At 46.9% G+C, this 20874-nt stretch overlaps 1 protein-coding gene across 1 annotated transcript in view; it reads right to left on the bottom strand.

The window, feature by feature from the left end:
- The window catches only part of GRK7 (G protein-coupled receptor kinase 7), a 30303-nt gene that overhangs the window by 7107 nt on the left and 2322 nt on the right, over positions 1 to 20874 (bottom strand). Inside the window, exon 3 of the mRNA XM_046652909.1 lies at positions 582 to 856. Coding sequence (XP_046508865.1) covers positions 582 to 856 — 275 coding nt within the window. The remainder of the gene's footprint in view (positions 1 to 581; positions 857 to 20874) is intronic.

Below are 20874 nucleotides of genomic sequence, written 5' to 3'. Positions count from 1 at the left end.
ACTTAACATAGCTGACAGCACCATATGTACTTTCTAAATATCTGCTGACTGATATTTTACAGAGACGTTTAAAAGAGGCAGAATTTTCCAGAGCTATGACTATCAGTACTGATGGTTTTTATTTTAAGTTTTAATTTTATTCATTGTCGAGTACGTAATTTATTCAATACGTTCAAAATTCAAAAGATACTAAGGTTCTCTAGTGAAAATCCTCCTTTGCATTCCTGTCACTAGCTCCCAATTTCCTTTTATTAGAGGCAGCTAATCCTATATACGCCTTGTATACTCTGCTGGAAATATTCTATGCAACTATTTGAATTGTATCTTCTTTTTCTTCTTTTTTATGAATGCTGTTTTGCGCCTCAGTATTTCGTTTTAAAATGTATCCTGGAGGATTTTCCGTATCAAGTGCTCATAGTGTTTGAAAGCACTGGAAATACCAAACCATATAATATGCAAATAATAATAGGAAAATAATACTACTACTCAATCCCAAGGCTTTGTCACTGACTCAAAGTGTTTTCCCAATCCCTGTGGACAATGCTAACATCACCAATCACCTCCGTTATCCAGAAGCTTACCTGCTTCCTAAGCGTTGCTCTGGTTTCTTAGCCAAGAAGAGTCGGCAGATATCTTTTGCTTCCTCTGTGAAGTTATCATGTTGGAATGCGACCTCCTCTTTCAGGGTTCTTTGCTTTAAATCCTCTTTACTGACTTTTTCCTTGTAATCTTTGAACGGTGTTCGTCCAGCAACCATTTCATAAATACTGCATCCCATTGCAAACCAGTCCACAGGATAGGAATAGCTTACTTTTTCCATCAGGATTTCAGGAGCCATATAGCCATTGGTTCCAGCCTGTAACACCCCAAACAAAAACCAAAAGAGATCAAAAACATGAATGGGAGGGTAACAGATGCTGCTGATTGCCTACTCAATACCCATTCTCCTTTTCTTACTTTGTTAAGGCAATATGAATTTATTTGGGGTGGCAATGTATCTAACTTAGTCTATTCCCTGCTTTCCCAGCAGCCTCTGGTGCAGTCAGGGCAGGCCATGTGATCCATTCTGGCCAATGAGACAGAAAGAGGATTTGGCTGGAGCGCATTATAAAAGGGACAGATGTGGCTGCTCTCGAAGTGGGAAAATCACACAGCCTCTCTTAGTTTCAGCACCTCATCTTTAAGGTGAAAAGTGCAAGTGGATGTCTCTAAGATTCCCTAAGCTCTGCCTATTTCATTCACAGATTAATTAGATGCACGATTTTTTAAAGGTTGAGCACTTTATTGCTAATATTGATGTTCACATAATATTATCTAGTCTATGATGTTGCTTACTCTATTTGCTATGTAATGATATTACTATCACACATCTCTGCCTGCAAAAATGCACACTGTCATTTTAATCTAGAAAGCCTCCACGTGAAACTTCATTTAACACGCATGACTACATATTGCAGCCCCTCTTCTACTGACAATATATGCCAAATGACCACTGGGTTAAAATATATATATATATATATATATATGTAAAATACATATATAACATAAAATTTGCCATCGTAATCATTTTTAAGTGTACAGTTTAAGTACAGTTTAATTAAGTGCATTCACATTGTTGTGCAACCAATCTCCAGAATTCTTTTCATCCTGTAAGACTGAAACTCTGTTCCCATTAAACAACAACTCCCCATTGCCCCCGCTCCCCAGCCCTGGCAACCACCATTCTACTTTTTGTCTCTATGAATTTGACTACTCTAGGAACCTCATATAAGTGGAATCATGCAGTATTTGTCTTTTTTGACTGTGTGTGATTTTAATACACTCATTCATTTAACAACTATTTAATGAATACCTACAACATACCAAGTATAAACTTACATCATAATATGTTTTCACAAAAATTAAGCTGCTTTTGGTTAAAGTATAATGTATACCCTCTGCAGCAATTAAAAATACAAACAAAGAGAACAGCCTAGAGTGACAATAAGCTTCTATTAGTACATAAAAATGATAATGATAATATAAATTATTGGTAGAGTTGTGAGAAACGGTTGTGCTCTGTAAACTGCCTCAGACTTCCAGGAGAGCAGTAAGACGTGGAGCAACAGAAAATAAGGACCAGTTACTTAACTTTGGAGTATATACCTCAAAGAAAGGATTCCAAAGAAAGAAAAAGGACTCTATATCGAGATGGTCATAGCTCCATTATTCACAATGGTCATAAGCTGGAAACATCCAGATGCCCATAAGTAAAGACAATAGACCAGAGTTTATTGTTAATACTACAAATTTATATATGTAATGGGTTTCACACATTGCTTACAAATATGCATTTCAGTACAGCAAAAATGGTTGGAAAGAGTTTTTAGCTGTTAATTAGGTGATCTTTTTCTGTCTAATTGCTTAAGTATATGTTTTTTATGTGCACAGTGTGTGTAATGCCTTAGGAATATTAAATTTCATGGATAATTTTTACATGGATAACAACAACGAAGAAAATAAATGACTCAAGACCCAACGAAGAGTAATTGGTCTGTGCAAGAAGATTCTGGAAGCGACCGGGGTCTGACAGGCTGGGCATGAGTCAGTGTGGCATTGCTGTTTTCATAGAACCTGGTATATAATTTGGATGACCATATGTTCCGGTTTGCCTGGGACAGTCCCGGTTTACATCTGTTGTCCTGATGTCTTGTCCGGTTTTGCATCTGCCCAGACAAAAGGGTTCTGTAGGCTCCTCGGAAACCCAGGATATAGACTTACTCATCTTCGTTTGCAAACCAGGTACTGACCACAGGGCCTCACTTAGTGCATGCCCAACAAAACAACAGTAAAGATGGTAACGAGATGTTTTCTGTTCACTATCCAACAAATATTTATTGAGCTGCGTCCTGCAGTGAGTTCTAGGGACACCAAAACATGTAAGGCCCGGACCCTGCTCTTGAGGATTTATAGGCTGGTGGAGACAGACAGGTCAAAAGGTTGATTCAGTAAAGTAGGATAAATGCCAGAATGGGAGTGCTAAACAAGCACAGGGAGGCCAGAGTGGGGGGTGTGTGTGTGTTCACTGAAGAGCGAAGGCTGAGCTGAGACATGTGGGAAGAATCTGTCTCATAGAGAAGACTATCCAGGTAATGAGCATGTGCAAGAGATGGAGTCAGAAAAAATGTGGGGCGTTCGGGAACTTTAAAGAATTTGGTATTTCTGGAATTTAAGATCTGTGGGATGCAATAGTGGGAGGGGAGACTGGAGGGGCAGACAGGGATGAGATTGAGAAACGCTGTATGCCAAGGTAGAAAAGTCCATCCCCAGACTCCCTTTTCCCTTGTATCCCTCTACTACGGAGGCCAAAGGCTGAGTACTCCACCTCCAGCCTCCTGTGCACCCAGGTGGCCACACGATGTGAGTTTTATTTGAGAGGTGTGCAAGGCAAAGGTGCTGAAGGTGGGCAAAAAGGGAAGTGAGCTTACCTGGAAATACACAAAAGATATAAGACAGATTAATGGGTCAATAGAGGGATGAATAGAGGAGCAGACACCCAATAAAGCGAATCTACTAAAACGTTAATAATATACAATGGAAGAGTGTTTGGCCATAAAAAGGAATGAAGTGCTGATACACGCCACAACATAGATGACCCCTGAAAACATGATGCTGAGTGAAAGAAGCCAGTCACAAAAGACTACTTATTGTATGATTCCGTTTATATGCAATGCCCAAAATAGGCAATTCCACAGAGCCAGAAAGCAAATTTGAGGTTGCTTAGGGCTGGGAGAGGCAGAATGGAAGTGACCGCTAAAGGGTATGCGGTTTCTTTTGCGAGTGAATAAAATATTCTAAAATTGTGATAATGTTTGCATGTCTCTGTGAATATAGTGAAAACTACTGAATTGTACACTTTAAATGGGTCAATTTTCTGGTATTTAAATTATATCTCAATAAAACTGATTAAAATGTCAATGTCAACTCTAGGTAGTGGATATACAGGTGCCCACTGTGAAATTCTTTCAACTTTCCTGTATATTTGAAAGTTTTTGTTATAGAATGTTGAGGGAAAAAGGAGTGAGGGAAGTGGGGGTGATGCCAGGCACAAGAGACTCTTCGGGAAGGGTCACAAGGAGGAACCAGAGGAGAGAGCAGCTGGGGCGAATCTAGCTGCCTAGCTGCCTCCCATCTCCCATTTCCATTAGTCAAGATTACCCCAAAGCTAACTTGTCTATATTTCCAGATACGGCATCCAGACCCTCAGCAGCTCCTGGAAACCAGGTTCCGCATCCCACAGTGTGATATTTCAACCAATTCTGAAAGTGCGGGAGCAAGCCAGCCTAGAAGTGGTGCCCACAGGGCGCCGTCCGAGAGAGAAGGAGGCAGTGGAGGACTATAAGAATGTGTGTGAGGGCTCAGGTCTGCGGCCCAGGAAAGCAACCTTATGAAATCTCTCCAGGAGGGACTTTGCGTGGGGCTCTTTCTTCCACAGTGCTGGCTACTTACTGGCCTCTCAATCCAGAAACCAGCAGCTATCGGCACTGGGAAATTTTCTCATTTCTTTGATCATTTTCTCCCTTCCGTTTTCTTTCCTCTCTGTTTTTGAGAATCCTGAATTTATCCTTTACATTTCTTATCTTGTGCTCCTATTTTCCATCTCTTTGTCTTTTATCATTCTTTTTCTGAGAGACTTCCTGTATTTTTCCTTCCAACTCTTTTATTTTTTTTTTAAAAGTGTTTTATTATGGGAAATTTCAAACATATAAAAAAGAAGAGAGACTAGAATAGTAAACCCAGGGAACGCTACACGCAGCTTCAACAATCATCAACACACGCCAGCCTTGTTTCATCCGTGTCCCCAGCGCCGCCCATTGCCCCACACTATCCTTAGACATCGTATCATTTGCATTTCACTACAAATCTCTAAAAGATAAAGTCACTCAAAACCAGCAAACAAAATCAAAACATTACCATTATCTCACTTTAAAAATAACAATTCTTTAATATTATCAAATATCTGCACGTGTTTACACTTTTTCAATTGTCCTATAAACCTTTCCTCTAGACAGTTTGTTTAAATTTGGATCCACACAGGCTTCATGCCATGTGATTGACTGACATGTCTCTTAAATCTCTGTGAATATGTAAGTTCCTCCTCTGCAAGCTTTTATTTTTTGGAAAAAATTGGCTAAACTGTAGAGTTTCCCACAGTCAAAGTTTGTTGACTGCATCCCTGTGGTGTCATTTTATTTATTAGGAAGATTAGCCCTGAGCTAACTGCTGCCAATCCTCCTCTTCTTGCTGAGGAAGACTGGCTCTGAGCTAACATTGTGCCCATCTTCCTCTACTTTATATGTGGAACGCCTACCACAGCACGGCTTGACAAGCGGTGCCATGTCCGCACCCTGGATCCGAACCGGTGAACCCCCGGCCGCTGAAGCAGAACATGCGCACTTTACCACTGTGCCACCGGGCCGGCCCCTCTGTGGTGTCATTTTATATGTTCCTCTGTTCTTTGTGTTTCCTGTAAATTGATGGCTAAACCTACAGGCTTAACCCTTCTTTTGAACATCTCCTTTCTGCAAATGTTTTTTTACTAACATACAATTAACATAGAATAATGTGCACAGATCTTAGATATTTAGTTCAATAAATTTTAACAATTGAATATACTCATGTAAATACCACCCAAACAAGAAATAGAACATTTCCATCCACCCAGCAAGTTCCCTTGTGCCCTTTTCTAGTCTATTCTCCTCCTCGCTTCCCAGGCAAGCACTTTCTGATTTTGTCACCGCAGATCACTTCTGTCTGCTCTTGGATTTCATGTAAATCGAATTGTATGGTAGATATTCTTTTGTGTGTGACTCTTTTTTTTTAACATAATGTTTTTGAGACTTATCCATGTTGTTCTGCAAACATATTTATGTATCTTTTATTTCCAAATGTCCTTGGTCTTCTCAGAATGTTCTTTATTTCATAGCAGCTGTTCTTGTTTCATGGATGTAATACCTTCTCTTAAATCTCAAAAGATATTAACTATAGGTTTTAAAAAATATTCTTGGGCCAGCCTTGGTGGCCTAGTGGTTAAGTTCGGTGCGCTCTGCTTTGGCAGCCTGAGTTCAGTTCCGGGGCAAGGACCTACACCACTCGTCTGTCAGTGGCCATGCTATGGTGGAAAAAGAGAAAGATTGGCAATGGATGTTAGCACAGGGTGAATCTTCCTCAGCAAAAAAAAAGAAAAAAGAGAAAAGTTCTCTTCTACACCTTGCAATGTTCCTGTTTTCTACAAGTTTCTTTCTTTTGTTTGTTTTGGCATTGTCTGTCATTTTGGAGGGTTTTTTTTCAAGTGACACATGGTCTTTGACTATTTGTTCATGTTTAAGAATGTAACACCAAAAGTGAAAGAAGCTTGTCAACTGAGGGGCTTCACTGGAGGACGATCCTGCACAGCCTGGGGCCCCTACCTGTGAGTATCTGTAGACTTTTTCTGTTAGGCTGCTCAGCTTCCCCAGAGAGATCCTCCAATACCCCACCTGAGAGGTGTTGGCTGCTGGCCCTCATTCTGGAAGCCGAGGCGGGAAGGGGCTGAGGTCTCCCTGTATGTAGTGTTTCACTCTCCGCAACTCTCACTTGGCTCTGTGTTCCGGGGTCCCGCACTCCCTGGTTCCATCTCTTCTGCCGGGTGGGACAGGCAGGAAGAAAGACTACAAATAGCCTCCAGCTGCAGTTCAGACGGTGAGGATCGGGAAGTTCCGCTCGGCAGCGTTTACTAGGAGTTTGCTCCGTGTGTGGCACCCTTCCAATGAGCAGATTTCAGAGGTGAGTGACTGTGAGGATTAAAATTGCTAACCAGGACCCTGGATAAACCTCAGACCCTCAGTAGAAGGTGCAGGATGAAAGTGGAGAACATGCCTGTCCGGGACAAAGGACTGTGAGATGCTTGCTGGGAGAAAAATTGGAAATAACAATGGACAATACTCACTGAGTGCTTATTACATGCTAAACATTTTCTTAAGTGCTTTCCCTGAATTTCTCATTTAATCTTTATGATAACCCTATAAGATAGAGACCACTTTACCCCCCATTTTGCAGATTAGAAAACTCAACTGCAGAGAGGTTAAATCTTGCCCAAGGTCACCCATCCAAGATCCACACACCGGCCTGCACTTGGCACCACTAGTGGCCTCATACTATCTGTGCAAGTAGGGGAGGGGGGGCTTTCTTACTCCCCCAAGATCCCTTCAGGCTTTCTTTTCTCCTTAGCGTCCCCTCCTTCCCTCTCCACGGCTGTCAAGTACTAAGTCCTCATCCTGGTCCATTCCTGCTTCAGCTGCTTCCCTTCCCCTTTCCCAACAAATTCTCCATTTTTTGCTCATCAGGCTGCCTGGGCTGCTCCACACCACACAGGTGGCTGGGAGGTGGGGACCAGACCTTCAGCTATGCCCTGGGGCCACCCTGCTCCCTCCCCAAGGAAATAAATGAAGAATTGGCCTGCTGTCTTTATGCTCTATAGCTCTCTGGTGTAGTGGAAAGAGCACGAGACAGCATGCAGGGTAGCCATAAATTCATTCCAAATAATTCTCAGGACTAAATTTACCTTTTGGTCCTAAAGACAGAAAATGTCAGTGATGGAATTTAGAAGGGCACCTCCTCCTTGACGAGTGGAGGTATTTCACAGAGGAGAAGAATGGAATTAGAGGCGCACGCCAGAGTCTAAGCACCCAAATTCCATTGCAGCCTCCAGTTGAAAAAATTAATTGCCTGGCCTTTATGCCATTTGTCTTCCGCATGTGAAATGCCTCCTCAGAGCGGGGTGGGAGGAGAGACCAGACCAAGCAGCATGGGGCAGGGTCCAACCATGCAGACCTCTTGCGGCTGGGTTTAACGCCTGCAGTTACAAAGGGCCCCCGCACACCAGTCTCTGTGTCATCAAAACAGTCACTTTCTGTCCGTGTGACTGGCACTGCCACTGCCAGGGCTGTGGGGATCACCCGAGTGTCAGCAGCAATGGAGCTCTCGCTGGAGGTTTTTGTGCGTGGTTTACCTTTTTTAAAAAAATTTTTTTCTTCATTTTGTTTTGCTTTTGGTTTTATAGTGCCCTTTGGCGGCCCACACAGTCGACACCTGGTCAGGCAGAGTACACCCAGCATGGCAGGTGTCAAGCATCAGACAGCACAGCATTTAGGGAGCCAGGGAGGCCCCCCCGCAACCCACTGCCCCCGGGAGGCAGCAAGAGGTCCATCTACCACAGTCATCACATGTGGCTTACTTGGTCCCATCAGGGCCACCTGTCCCCTACAGGTACCAGACCTTGAGGAAGGTGGACACCCTAATGTGGGATCAGGATCAGAGCCAGCTTGTGGGGACCTGCGCAGACACCCCCTCCATCGCTCCTGCTGTTGATGCTGGCTTCTGCTGGCCCTGTCATTGTTGTCACTCTCACCCCTGGGTCCATAAGAGCTGAGTAGCAGGGCCCGGGGCCGGGGGGAGGATTCTGGACTCTGAGTAGTTCCAGTGTGGCTCTGGACAGAAGGGGACTGTGGCCTTGGCAGTGATGAGAACAGCGAGGGGCCTGCCAGTGGGGTTGAGAAGGCACGGTTCACATCTTAATAGTTTCACATGTCCATGAAGAAGTGTACGTGTGTGTATGCATGTGCATGCGTGCGTGTGCACATGCAGGTCCTTCAAGGTCAAGGTCATGAGTAAACCTCCAGCTCCCACTGCATCTGAAAAGTTGGCAACCTTCAATTCCATCATTAGAAGAAACGCTGGTGTCTTGTCTCTGGTGTGGCCAGGCCCGGCTGGATTTGATGACCCGGGCAGGAGAAAGAGGAAGAAAAGGAAGCTCTCTGCACTTCCTGGAGGCGATGGCCCAGCAAACCGGCCCTAGGAGCAAGCAAGACACTGCCCGCGGGTGCCTCTTCCCCCCAGCTCATCACAAACCAGATCCACTCGACAGCACAATCCAAACAGAAGAAGGAATCAGAATGTACATCTTTTGTTTGCCGTGGCAGGAGAACTGTTGAGCAGAGGAAAAAAACAAGCTGAGCTTAGCGCTATCAGCTCTTTCCTGGGGCTCGCTCCTTCCTTCCTCCGAGGGGGGCCTGGCCGCTTTGTTCTCGTTCCCAGCTGCTCCTCTGCGCCTTTAAGCGGTGGCCTTTGCAGACCTCAGAGGAATGTGCCCGAGACCCCGGGAGACTTAGCTCCGAGGCTCCGCCTGCCCGCATGCTTGGCCCCAGGCTGCAGCCTCCACCAGGGCCTGCTTTTGCTCCTCTGCCAGCCACTTCCTGGGCGGGGAGCACAGCCTCACCCGAGGTGGTGTCCTGCTTTCTCTGACACTCCCGGGAGGACACCCGTTTCAGAGAGGATCCAAACGGGGATCCAAAACGGGGGTCCCTGCAATAATGCTTTCTGCAGCTCTACAGTCTGGCATCAGTCTGCTGTGGTTCGCTTTTCAGCTCTACCAATTATTAGCTGGTCACCCTCGTCCAGTAACTCAACCTCTCTGAGCTTCACAGCTCTTGCCTCACAGGATGGTGATGAAGATTAAAGCGAATACCTCACACATAGCAGGCCCTTGGTAGGTGTGAGCAACCATGATGAGCAAGCCTGGTTCTGGGTCTCAGGCAGGGCAGCCACACAGGAAGAAAAACCTAGAAGCCTCTTAGGCTCTATCAGATTGAAGATGGGCCTGGCACATTGTCAGAGATCGACAGTTGTGATTCTTCCACTGGGGAGCGTTGGTTGGTGGTTTCATGTTCTGTGAATCTATCAGCAGTGGGCTGAGGCGTATTTTCCACGGTGTCTCTAAGATGCTCAGGATAAAACCACAAGCGAAGCTCCACGCGCCTCTTGGCTCAGCCCAGAGGTGAGCTGCGCCCTTGCCCACTCGGCTGCAGCCTTGGGGTCCTCTGGTCCCTGTGCCTCTCAGAGAACAAAGCACAGCTGCGAAGGTCATTTGAGTAGATACAGTGCCTGTCAGGTGAAGTGGAAACAATGCAACAGTGGGCATTGTCGTTGAAGGTCTTGCGCTTGGCTTCTTGTCGAATAATCATAGCAATCATTTCTTGAGGGCTTACCAAGTGGCTGACCCCCTGTTAGGCATTTATCTACCTTGTTTCTTAATCCTCTCATCAAGCCTAAGAGGCAGGCCGTATTAACCAGGCTCAGAGAAGAGGCATGACTTGCCTGGGGTCAAGTGCAATTAGAAAATGCTATTCACATGGCTGGGTACATATAACACAGGCTGACTCTCAGTCCTCACTGTCCCCATGGCTAGGCGTCCCAAATGAGGGGTCAGCCTGCACTTCTGAACAGAGCAGCCACAGTAAGTGGCAGAACCAGGGTCGGCACACTCACACTCCTTCCATCTCGTTGATCCTGAGGACCGCATTTCATCACCTGCACTTGATCTGAATGGATACTCTGAGCTTCCAACGTGTGTCTGTAACAAATTAGATGTTGCAGCAAACTTTTGGTCCCTGGATTGCGTCATCTTGCATGCTGTGCCCTGCAGACCTCCTGGCTCTCTCTCCCTACTCCCACATCTCACTAGACCATACGCCGTCCACCCAGTTCCCAGACCCTCTGCCTCACTCCCCTCCTTTCTACCCTCACCCAACCCCCTCATCCTGCTTGTCCTTCCAAGGCTGATCTTGTCACTTCCCTGCCTGAAAGCATTCAATGGCTCCCTAGCGCTCCTGGCATCAGGTTCAAATGGCCTTGTCCCCTCCAGCCCCCAGAGTCTGACAACTCTCTACACTCTCCAGTCGTACCTTTGTCACCCCTCCCACCCTGTGACTCCACACTCCAGGCAGCTGCAGAGCCACTCCACTCTGTGACCGAACCCCACGCCCCTCGATCCAGGCTTTTCCGGGGCCAGGGTTTTTCAACCACGGCACTACGGATGTCGTGGGCCAGATCATTCTTGCGGTGGGGGCCTGCGCTGTGCATTGTAAGATGTTAGCAGTATCCCTGGCCACTACCCGCTACATGCCAGCAGCATTTCCCCAGTGAAGACAGCCAAAAATGTCTCCAGACATTGCCAAAAGTCCCCTGGGGGCCCAAATTGTCCTCAGTTGAGGAGCCCTGACCTCTGATGGTGCCTGTGCCTGGCCCACTGTGCTCCCTCCTCAGCTGCCTGGCTTCTGTTTACCTTGTCAGTCTCCTCTTGGTTATCATTTCCTCCTGGAAGCCCTTCCTGACCCCATGACCCCATATTGGGCCAGGTGTCCTTCCTATGCCCCCAACTCGGACAGCCCTCGCCACACTGTATTGTCACTGCTCTTTCCTTGTTGGTCTCTTCTCCGTCCGGGGGCTTCCTGAAGGCAGGTTCCCTACTGTACTCAGGGCCCAAGTCTGTTCCTGCCACACAACCTCTCCTAATAAATCACCCTTGACAGCCCCTCTCCCTTACGCATATCAAATCGTCACTGAGGCCTATTCATTCTGAAATCTCTCCCGTTTGCCCATGGTGTTCCGGCTCCACCTCCTACTCTGTGGGCTGAGCTGCCACCATCTCTCACCTGGATTACAAATGGCCACAGTCCACCTGAATCCCCTCTGATCTGGTCTCACTTCAGACGGAGGAAGTTTTTCACAACAGAATTCTAAGCACGTTGCCCCCTTGGTTAAATCCTTTCAAAGGCTTTTTTTTCTTAAGCAAAAAGCCGAAGTCCTTACCACAGCCTGTAATGCAGGTGTGATCTGGCCCTGCCACCCCTCTGGCTTCATTTGAACCACTTTTCCTCTTGCTTTGTGCTTTTCATCTCCCCTAAAGCAGCAGCTACTGTGCACTGGCTGCTCCCATTGCCTGACCTGCTGTGCCCCTCCTGGAGTGGCAGCCGGGGTACTCTGCCCAGATCCCCTCTTCAGGGTCGCAGCCTCTACTCCTCACCTGCTGGGACCAGGGTCGGCCTCCAGTGTGGTGGAACAGGGCCCTGTGCTCAGAAGCAGCCCTGTGCTGGGGTTTCATGCTGTGTGGAGGCTGTCTTGACAAATTTTTGCATTTGTATTTCGTAAGTTAAGTCCAGTGAGACGATATTGCCTGTGCCCAGGTCTTGGAGCCTCGGCTCACACACAGTCCTGTCTCCCGTTACCTTCCTGCCTCCCAGCAATGGGTCCTTGGCTGTCTGCTCCCCTGTCTCTGCTCAGCAACTGTTGCTACCTGGTGTCCCGCTGGGAGCCTGGACTGGGATGCAGGGAGGGTTGGGGTCAGGCACGTGCTTTCTCAGGTCCAGTTGTGGGGTGGGGCCCCGGGTGTCTCTGAGGGTCTCCATTCACCCCTCCTGTGTCCCCAAGCCTGAGGGAGTGGGATATTAAACAGCAATTAAAAAAACACCAGGACTTGTTGAAAGATTGAGCATGGAAGAAAAGAGACACTTTTTCCTGATATTTGAATAAGGGGTCCTGCATTCTCACTTTGCAATGAGCCCTGAAGATTATGTAGCCAGGCCAGGCTGGGACCGTTGACTGCTGGTAGCTCACAGCTGCCCCCATCCCCAAGCACCGCCCTGTGCAACAGGGAGCCGCCTCGCTCGAGCTACCCCTTCTGGCAGCTAGCCAAGGCTACTGACTGGCTCCTGGAGGGGCACAAAAGCCCAGACCCCACCTCGATTTGGGCCATCCCAACTCCAGAGCTAGCTGAAGGATTAACTGAGGTCTTAGCTCTGCCTCACCATGGGTCAGCTCCTCCCTCGGCCCAACCCTGCCTTCCTCAGGCACGTATCTCGCGAGAGTGCTCCCTAATGAATCTCCCGCACGTACGTCTGTCTCCGAGTCTTTTTCTAGGGAAACCAACCTACGCCCCTACCCCAGCTACTTTGTTGAGTGAACTCCCATCTGTCCTTCTGATATCAAGTGAGTTGTATTTCCTCTGTGCTTAACTCTCGGATCCTCACACATTAAGTCAGATCCTCTTTGGAGAGCCCCATGGACCACATCTTCACAGCATTTATCATAATTGAAATTTTACATTCATCTGAGTGATTGTGAAGTGCTACTTCCCCCACTAGACTATCAGCTCCATGAAGGCAGGAAATCATGTCCATTTTTGCTCATTGTTCTATCCTTCATGTTGAGCACAGTTCTGGCACCTGGGAAATGCTCAAATGAATCTACGTGGAATGAATGATGAGTGAATAAATGAATGACTGTCTTTTGAATGAAGGAATGTTAAAAATAATTCCAAGACTGTCATGAATATTTTTGAATTCCCTTCATAGTGGTAAATACTTTGAAGACGGATTTCAAGTTTTAGTAGTGGTCCAAAGTTACTAGGAACTAAATTTAGTTAATGATGGTGGTTATAATTTTGGTGAGACCAGTGTGTGACCATGAAGTAACCAGAATGCCTCTACTGTGTGGCTCTGAAACTGGTTCTCAGAAGTAAATTCTCAAAGAGAAAAAATTCTGGAGCAGGGTCATAGTGGTTGTGCCGTATATAGGTATTAACATCCAGTGAAAGACATTCAGAGATCTTTTTTTTTTTTGAGGAAGATTAGCCCTGAGCTAACATTCGCTGCCAATCCTCCTCTTTTTGCTGAGGAAGACTGGCCCTAAGCTAACATCCATGCCCATCCTCCTCCACTTTATATGCAGGACACCTCCCACAGAATGGCTTGCCAAGCGGTGCCATGTCTGCATTCAGGATCCGAACCAGCGAACCCAGGGCCGCCAAAGCAGAACGTGCGTATGCACTTAACCGCTGTGCCACCGGGCCGGCCCCCAGAGACCTTTTAAAAATTACTTATTCAGTGTGTCTCTAGCGTTACAATAGAGGCTTCAAAACAAATATAATGCCCAAACTCTGTCACCCATTATCCCTCTGAATGTGAGGACTTGGTCAGAAGCTTCAGGACAGGACAAGGTAGCTATGTTACAAGCTTTTGGGATGCGGTTCTAACTTCATTCCCATTCCTGACAAAACAGCAAGTTTTAAGGACTCATGTTCCATAAAATCGGAAGGTCACTGTTCTCCACATAGAATGCTGGAACTGAGAAATCCCAGCATGAGCCCCACTGCCCAATTTTCCTATGACGTGTTTCTGGAGTCTCTAAGAAGTGATATGAGCTAGTTTTATTGTGCACACGTAGACGTCAGCTGAGACCAGGCAGGAGGGCTTATCTCACGCTTTAAAGGTGGATGCAGACAGTGGCTGGACCACATTTAATTATACGGTGCCCAGCGTGGGAGGCTGGCTCTGAGACGTTAGTCACCTCGCTCCTTTTGCGTAGGCTGGAATGCTCCTTTTCTGAACTCTTGGCTCTGTCAGAGGTTCAGCTAGACTTGTGGTTGGTGTCCATATCAGACCAGACTGAGGAAGATACGCTAATGTTATCACATGCTGTTATTCCGTCTGAGTTGTACTGGGTGGGGAGCCTTTTAAAGCATTAAAAACCATAGGCCATATTCTGTCCTATTTGTGACCTTCACAAGGTGGAGTCAAAACAGTAAGTGCTCTTGAATCTGACGTGCCTGGGTTCACAGCACATACTGGCAATGTGACCTTGTGTGGGTAACTCGACCTCTCTGATTCTCAATTTCTCCATCTGTAAAATGGGGCTAATAACAGTCCCGACATCGTAGAATCTTTGTGAAGAGGATCTAGATCTCATCACCCCTTGATTAAGGGGTCAGAACGCTTCCAAACTTTTCAAACCATTGAGGTAACAGCAGTTATTAGGAGCAGCCACTGTTTTCGCCTGTCTGACATCCATTTCCTCTTCTTTTCCATCCTGATTTTCCTTTGGAGAACACATTTCTCTCCTTTCAGTCCATGATATTTAGATGGGACCGACGGTCTCCCTGGCTCCTGGGAGCAGCTGTGATCCAGTCCTGCCCAGCAGAGTTGGCCGTGGTCGGGCACGTGACCAGAGTTGTCCATTGAGAGTCTTCCCTGGGATTGTGAAGGAACTACCTGTCAGGAAGTGCTTTCTCTCCATGGGGTGCTCAGTTGGTAGGATACGTGAGGAGCTGCTGGTGGCCTCTATGTGGGGAGCCCCTGCCTGAGAGTGAGGCCAACACCAGAGAGCAGAGCTGGGAACAGAGGAAGAGACTCCCAGGGACACTGCTCAGACACCTGCCGCAGGCCAAGCCTCGGGGCTTCTTAGTTATGTGAACCATCAATTTGATTGTCTTAAGCACCTTTGTTTGGTCCTGTAGGAACCCTGCATGATAGTCCAGTAAACCACAGTAACTTATTCCATGTTTAATCTTTAGAGTTTACAAGTCTTTTCCTCCAAATAATCCAAAGACTATCTCACAGACTCCTAAGATCTTGGAGATTAGAGATGTCCCATGGTCTGCCTGTGATGGCAGACACGATGAATGAGGGATAAGCCTGGGACAGGGACCTAGGTTTTCTGCCTCCCAGCCCTGTGCTCATTAGCATCCCTGCCTCGCCTCGCGGGGCCAACACAGTCTGTCTCAAACCTGGGCAGAGCCACCTGTGCCTTTAGGGGCCTCCCTCAGTCACCACATTCTAGGAGTGGTTCTGTGCCCTCCCTGCCACTCCACTGAGGACGGCCACCTTTAAAAAGAAGTAAGTACAGATGTGGGTCTTGATGGAGCCTCAGTGAGAGGCCAGGGGGCTGAGCTCCGGACGTGGGACTGCGGCACCCAGGGCCCTACCTCAACCCCCTTGCCTTCCGTGTGGATCATGACTGTAGCTCTCTGCAGATTCCCCTTTCTCCCAACCTCAGTCTCTTTCTCCTTCAACTCATCTTACATAGTGTCAGAGTCATCTTCCTAAGAATCACTCTGGTCCTTGCACTTTCCTGCCGAAAAACCCTCAATGACTCCCTACTGCCTGCAGAGCAATGGCCCAAGTACCTCACCTAGTGTCCCCCCAGTTGCCTGAAAGGGCCTGTGTCCCTCCAGGAGGCCAGCTCCTACCTAGGCAAGAGCTACCCACTTGGAAGAATTTCAAATTCTGTTACAGCCTCAAGTTCTATGATAACAGATGGCAGGCATGGGCGCTCTGAGCCCTGTTGGAAAGTAAGGTACTGTCCCTCTAACAATGTCCAGCACCTTGCAATCTTCTCCATTAATTCTGATGCTATCATACAAAAAATCTTTCCTCTGGCTGCCTTCCTTTGCTAACAATTTGTAGGAGTTTTCTATTGCCGTGTAACAAATTACCACAGACTTAGTAGCATAAAACAACACCTGTTTATTAGCTCGCAGTTCCGTAGGTCAGAAGTTTGGGCACAGTGCAGCAGGCTCCTTTGGTCAGGTCTCAGAAGGCCAAAGTCAAGCTGTCTCCTGGGCTGCATTCTCATCTGGAGCTCAGGATCCTCTTCCAAGTTCACACGGTCATGGGAGAATTCAGTTTGCTGTGGTTGTAGGACTGAGGTCTTTGTTCCCTTGCTGTCTGTTGCCAGGGGCAGCTCTCAACTCCTAGAGACCACCCCATTCCTTGCCACATGCTCCCTCCACCCTCAAAGCCAGCAATGGAGTCTTGAAGCCCTCTCATGCTTTAACTTTCTGACTTCTGCTGCCTCTACTTCTATTCCCATATTTAAAGGACGCAAGTGCTTAGGTCAGGCCCATCTGGATAATTTCTCTTTTGATTAACTCAAAGTCAACTGAGTAGTGATCTTAATTATATCTTCAAAAATCTATTTTGCCCTGTAATGCAAATATAGTCCTTGGAATGATATCTCTTCATATTCACAGGTCCAAGAGGAGGAGATCATACAAGGGCAAGGGTCATTGGCCGTCATCTTAAATGCTGCCTCCCACACCACTGTAACAATTATTCTCTTGTTTTAATGGCTGTGTGAGTTAAGAAGCTGAGTCAGAGTTCCTAATCCTTATTAATAAGATGTTTTTTTTTTCCTGGGGGCTGATGTGACAGATGCTCCCAGCTCACCCAACACCTATTCTCACTCCCCCTCTCCCCTACTATGCCTTAAAATAGAGGCTAGAACGGGAAAAAGTCTATTTTTCAGGCTCCCTTGCAGCTAGTGGTGAACATGTGGCCTGGTCCTGGCCAACAGGATATAAGCAGAAGTCTGCTGCCATTGCTCCTCTCTCCCTCTTTCTTCTGTCCTGGAATGTGGACTTGATGTTTAGAGTTGTAAAAATCATCTTGTGACAAGAAGCAAAAGGGCAGGAGGGTTTTACAGAGAACTTGGCCCTGGAATTGTCGAGAATCTGGCATTCTGTTATATGTAGCAGGAAGCACTCCTAACTCGCACAAGACTGCCTGAGTAGTTGAACGAGCAGTTCCCAAAGCCACGATGCCTGAACATTTCTGGAACGACTGCACAGAGTCAATGCAGACAGCAGCCTTTAGAATCAGGCTGATTTTTCCTTCTCACCTTATTCATAGTGTTCACAGGAATTCTTTATACAGTATCTTGACATCAAAACAATGTTAGTGGTCACAGACGCCCTGTAAACATGTCATTTTTCATTTCTTGTGTGAAACGTCGTAAGTGTAATGACCTTAAAATCCACTTGGGGGCCCCGTTACACGTGTGGGAGCTGCAGCAAATAGGAGACCGAGGGGCTTTGCCTCATGTGTCGAGGGGTAAACTGTGACGGAGGGAGGCTTTCCTTTCTTCTGTTTTTTTTGTCTTCCAATCTTGCTCTCTGACTCTTTCGCCCCCATTCCTCCCAACGGTCCCCTGGGCTTCAGCAGCAGGCACGGGAACTGGGGCATAAAACTTCTTGGATGGGGCAAGTGGTCTCAACCTTGAAGTTTGATCTCATGGGGCAGAGAGGGACTCATGAAAGGCCAAAGAGCCAGAGGCCTCTAGGCAGTAAGCTTCTCCACCAAATGCATTTGTACAGCGGACATGATTCCTGCAGGTTCCAAAAGAGCCAGAGACCTGGATGCAGGAGCCCCTGAAGGAACCGTCCTTAAAATTCTCTTGGAGCCAGCCCTGATGGTCTAGTGGTTAAAGTTTAAGGTACGCCTTGCTTCGGTGGCCCGGGTTGAGTTCCTAGGTGCAGAACCATGCCATCCATCTGTTAGTAGCCATGCTGTGGCAGCAGCTCACATAGAAGAACCAGAACAACTTACAAGTATACACAACTATGTACTGGGGCTTTGCAGGGTTGGGAGGAGGAAGCAAAAAAAAAAAAAAGGGAAGAAGATTGGCAACAGATGTTAGTTTAGGGTGAATCTTCCCCTGCAAAAAAGAAAAAGTCCAAAAAGAGCTAAAATCTTTTTTTAAAAACCTCTCTTGGCCCATGAACAGAGCTGGAGGAAGACTGAGAAGGGATTTAAAAGAGAGAGACAAAGCTATGTGTCTCTTAAGCCCCCAGCAAGGTGCAGCTATGTCACCCACTAGCATGACGCACAATAGGGGACACTCAGAAGGAGCATTTCTGCTCTGCATAACCGACAATACAAATTCAAAACCCTGAAGTAATGCTTTTCAGGGTTTTTTCGTGTACAGACAGCATGAATTCACTCCATTCCTGTTTCCACAGCAAGGTCCCAAGGAGACAGCCACTGCCTCCTCCTTCTCGTCCCTCCTCCCTGCCCATCAGTAGACAGTGTGACAGAAGTCCTCCATGCCGCCTGCCTCTCCCTTGGTTTCTCCACCATCATTCAGCCTCTTTCCTTCCTATAGAACCAGCACTTTCTCTCCTGGTTCTTATCTCAGCATCTAAGTCTGCTCCACTCTCCCCACCTTAAGACTCCACCCTCCTCACTGTGTCCCCCTTCCAGCAACCGGCCTCCCTCCTTCCTTAGTCTCACTCCTGACTTCCAGGTCAATCCAACCTTCACAGTCTCAGTTTAGACCTTGGAAATTGCGCTCACTGAGGACACTGGTCTCCAAACTGCCACATTGCACAGCCTGCAAGACCTCTCTGCAGCATTCAACAGTGCCGACATTCTCCTCCCCAAAACCTCCCTCCTCTGGCTCCTGTGGCAGAGGTCACCAGTTACCTGCTCTATGTGCAGCATTTCTTCTTCCTTACTAACTAGAATTTCCTTCTCCCCCTCCAAAAAACACACCACAAATGTCATTTATCAATTTCCCCGACAGATAGGGGTGGCCAGATAATAGCTCTAGCTAATAAGATTTAAATGGAAGCTGTCAGATGGGACTTCCAGGAAAGCTCCTTAAAGAGAGGCACACTCAGCTGCAACCCCATTTACTCCTGACTCTTCCTCCTTTCTCCTGCCTGGAACATGGACCTGATGGCTGGGGCTAGAGCAGCCATCTTGCAACACATGGAAAAGGCTAAAATCACAGAGACATTGATCCCATCATCCTACAGCTGCTCAACTAATGCCAACCACTGCTTATCTCCACACTACTTGTTACATAAGAAAAATAAACCCCTCTTATTTAATCCACTGTTATTAGGGTTTTCTATGATAAGCTGCTGAAATCAACCGTTAACTGATACAGCTCCCGTGACTATGCCACTCCTTCTCTACTCCTACTTCTTTAACCTTCTCAAGGCCCCTCTTCTTCCACGTCCCCTACATGTGGATGATGCTCAGCTTCCATCCCTGGTCCTCTTCCCTCACTGTCTCCCAAATGACTCAGTGGTGTCTGGTTCTTCCCAAGCCATGGTGAATCCAAATCCGGATATCTAGCCCAGATCTTTCCCCACAGCACCAGACCTATCCGTACAAATGTCCAGTGGACATCTCTACCTGCCCTTTGCCCAGGAGCCCCATGCACAATACGATCACAGTCGAACACGCCAGCTTTCCCAGAATTCCGCTCCTCCTCTGGTCACTGGAGGTAGAGACCCTCCCCGTCCCTCACCCTCATACCCAGCTGGTCCTGAAGTCTTATCAAGTGTCTTTCCAATAGCTTCAATTGACTCCCACTTCTTCAATCCTGCCATCTTATACAGCACCTGGGCCACTGCATTAGCCCCCTAACTAGCTCCTCTGCCTCTCATCTACCTTCCAAATTGGCCATTAAAAATGCAAATCTAATCATGTCATTCCTCTTCTTAAAACCCTTCAGTGGCTCCTTGTCCCCACAAGAAAGCGTTCCAATGCCTTTGCACGATCTGAGCCCTGCACATCTTGGCAGCACCCCTTCCATTACAGCCCCATAAAACCACCTAAACTTTCCCAAACATGCCAAGATTTTTTTCACCTCCTTGCAGGACTGTTCTCTCTGCTTTGCAAGCTGGAATCTGTGCAAAAATAAACTTTTAAGTGAATATTTAGGAACCTGACTTGGGCCCTTGTCTTCCTGGGGAATCTCCCAGACACACAGTGGTAAAGATCTATCAGAATGCCAGAGATAATGTACTGTTCACTTAACATAACTGCTTAAGTACAATTCCATTTTTGATCAAAGAATTCTCTGCAAGTCACTTTGTACCAAATTGGTCAAAATCAACATAAGTTGCCTTTGTTCTCTTCTATATATTTTCATTTAAAATTTCACCTTTCTCCAATGTAAAACATTCTCCCATCCCACACTCAACAGGAAAGGAGATATTTAATGTGCTAAGTGTTAGGGTGTTCTTCTTTTTCTTTTTCTTACCTTATTAAAATTTACCTCCTAGGATTCTGAAATTTCAGGGCGCAACCCCTAAAATTTTCCAGAAGAGGAAATTAAGGCTCTATTGACTCAGGAACATGGCACCAGGGGGGTGGTTATTGGTGGAACATAGCTAGACCCTAACTATGGATTCAGCTCTTGCCATCTCACCATGAAAGCACAGACCATCTCCAGCCTACAAAGATCACTCCCCTCTGACTCCAATGAGAGGAGAGCAAAGTAGCCCCAAACAGCCAGCTAAGCTAATCCTCTTACACCGCTCTACTCAAGACAAGAGGACAACATAAAGGCTTTGGGAAAAAGGAAACTAGAAGAATTACATCCAAGGCTCTGTAGTCTTAAACAGCCCTCTCCCCTCCTCTCCGACTCTGTGCCCCATCCTTGGCGCAG

Source organism: Equus quagga, chromosome 1 (genome assembly GCF_021613505.1).
Source record: "Equus quagga isolate Etosha38 chromosome 1, UCLA_HA_Equagga_1.0, whole genome shotgun sequence".
NCBI lineage: Eukaryota > Metazoa > Chordata > Mammalia > Perissodactyla > Equidae > Equus > Equus quagga.
The sequence above is the reverse complement of the archived record's forward strand: the minus strand, read 5'-3'. Positions and strand labels throughout refer to the sequence as shown.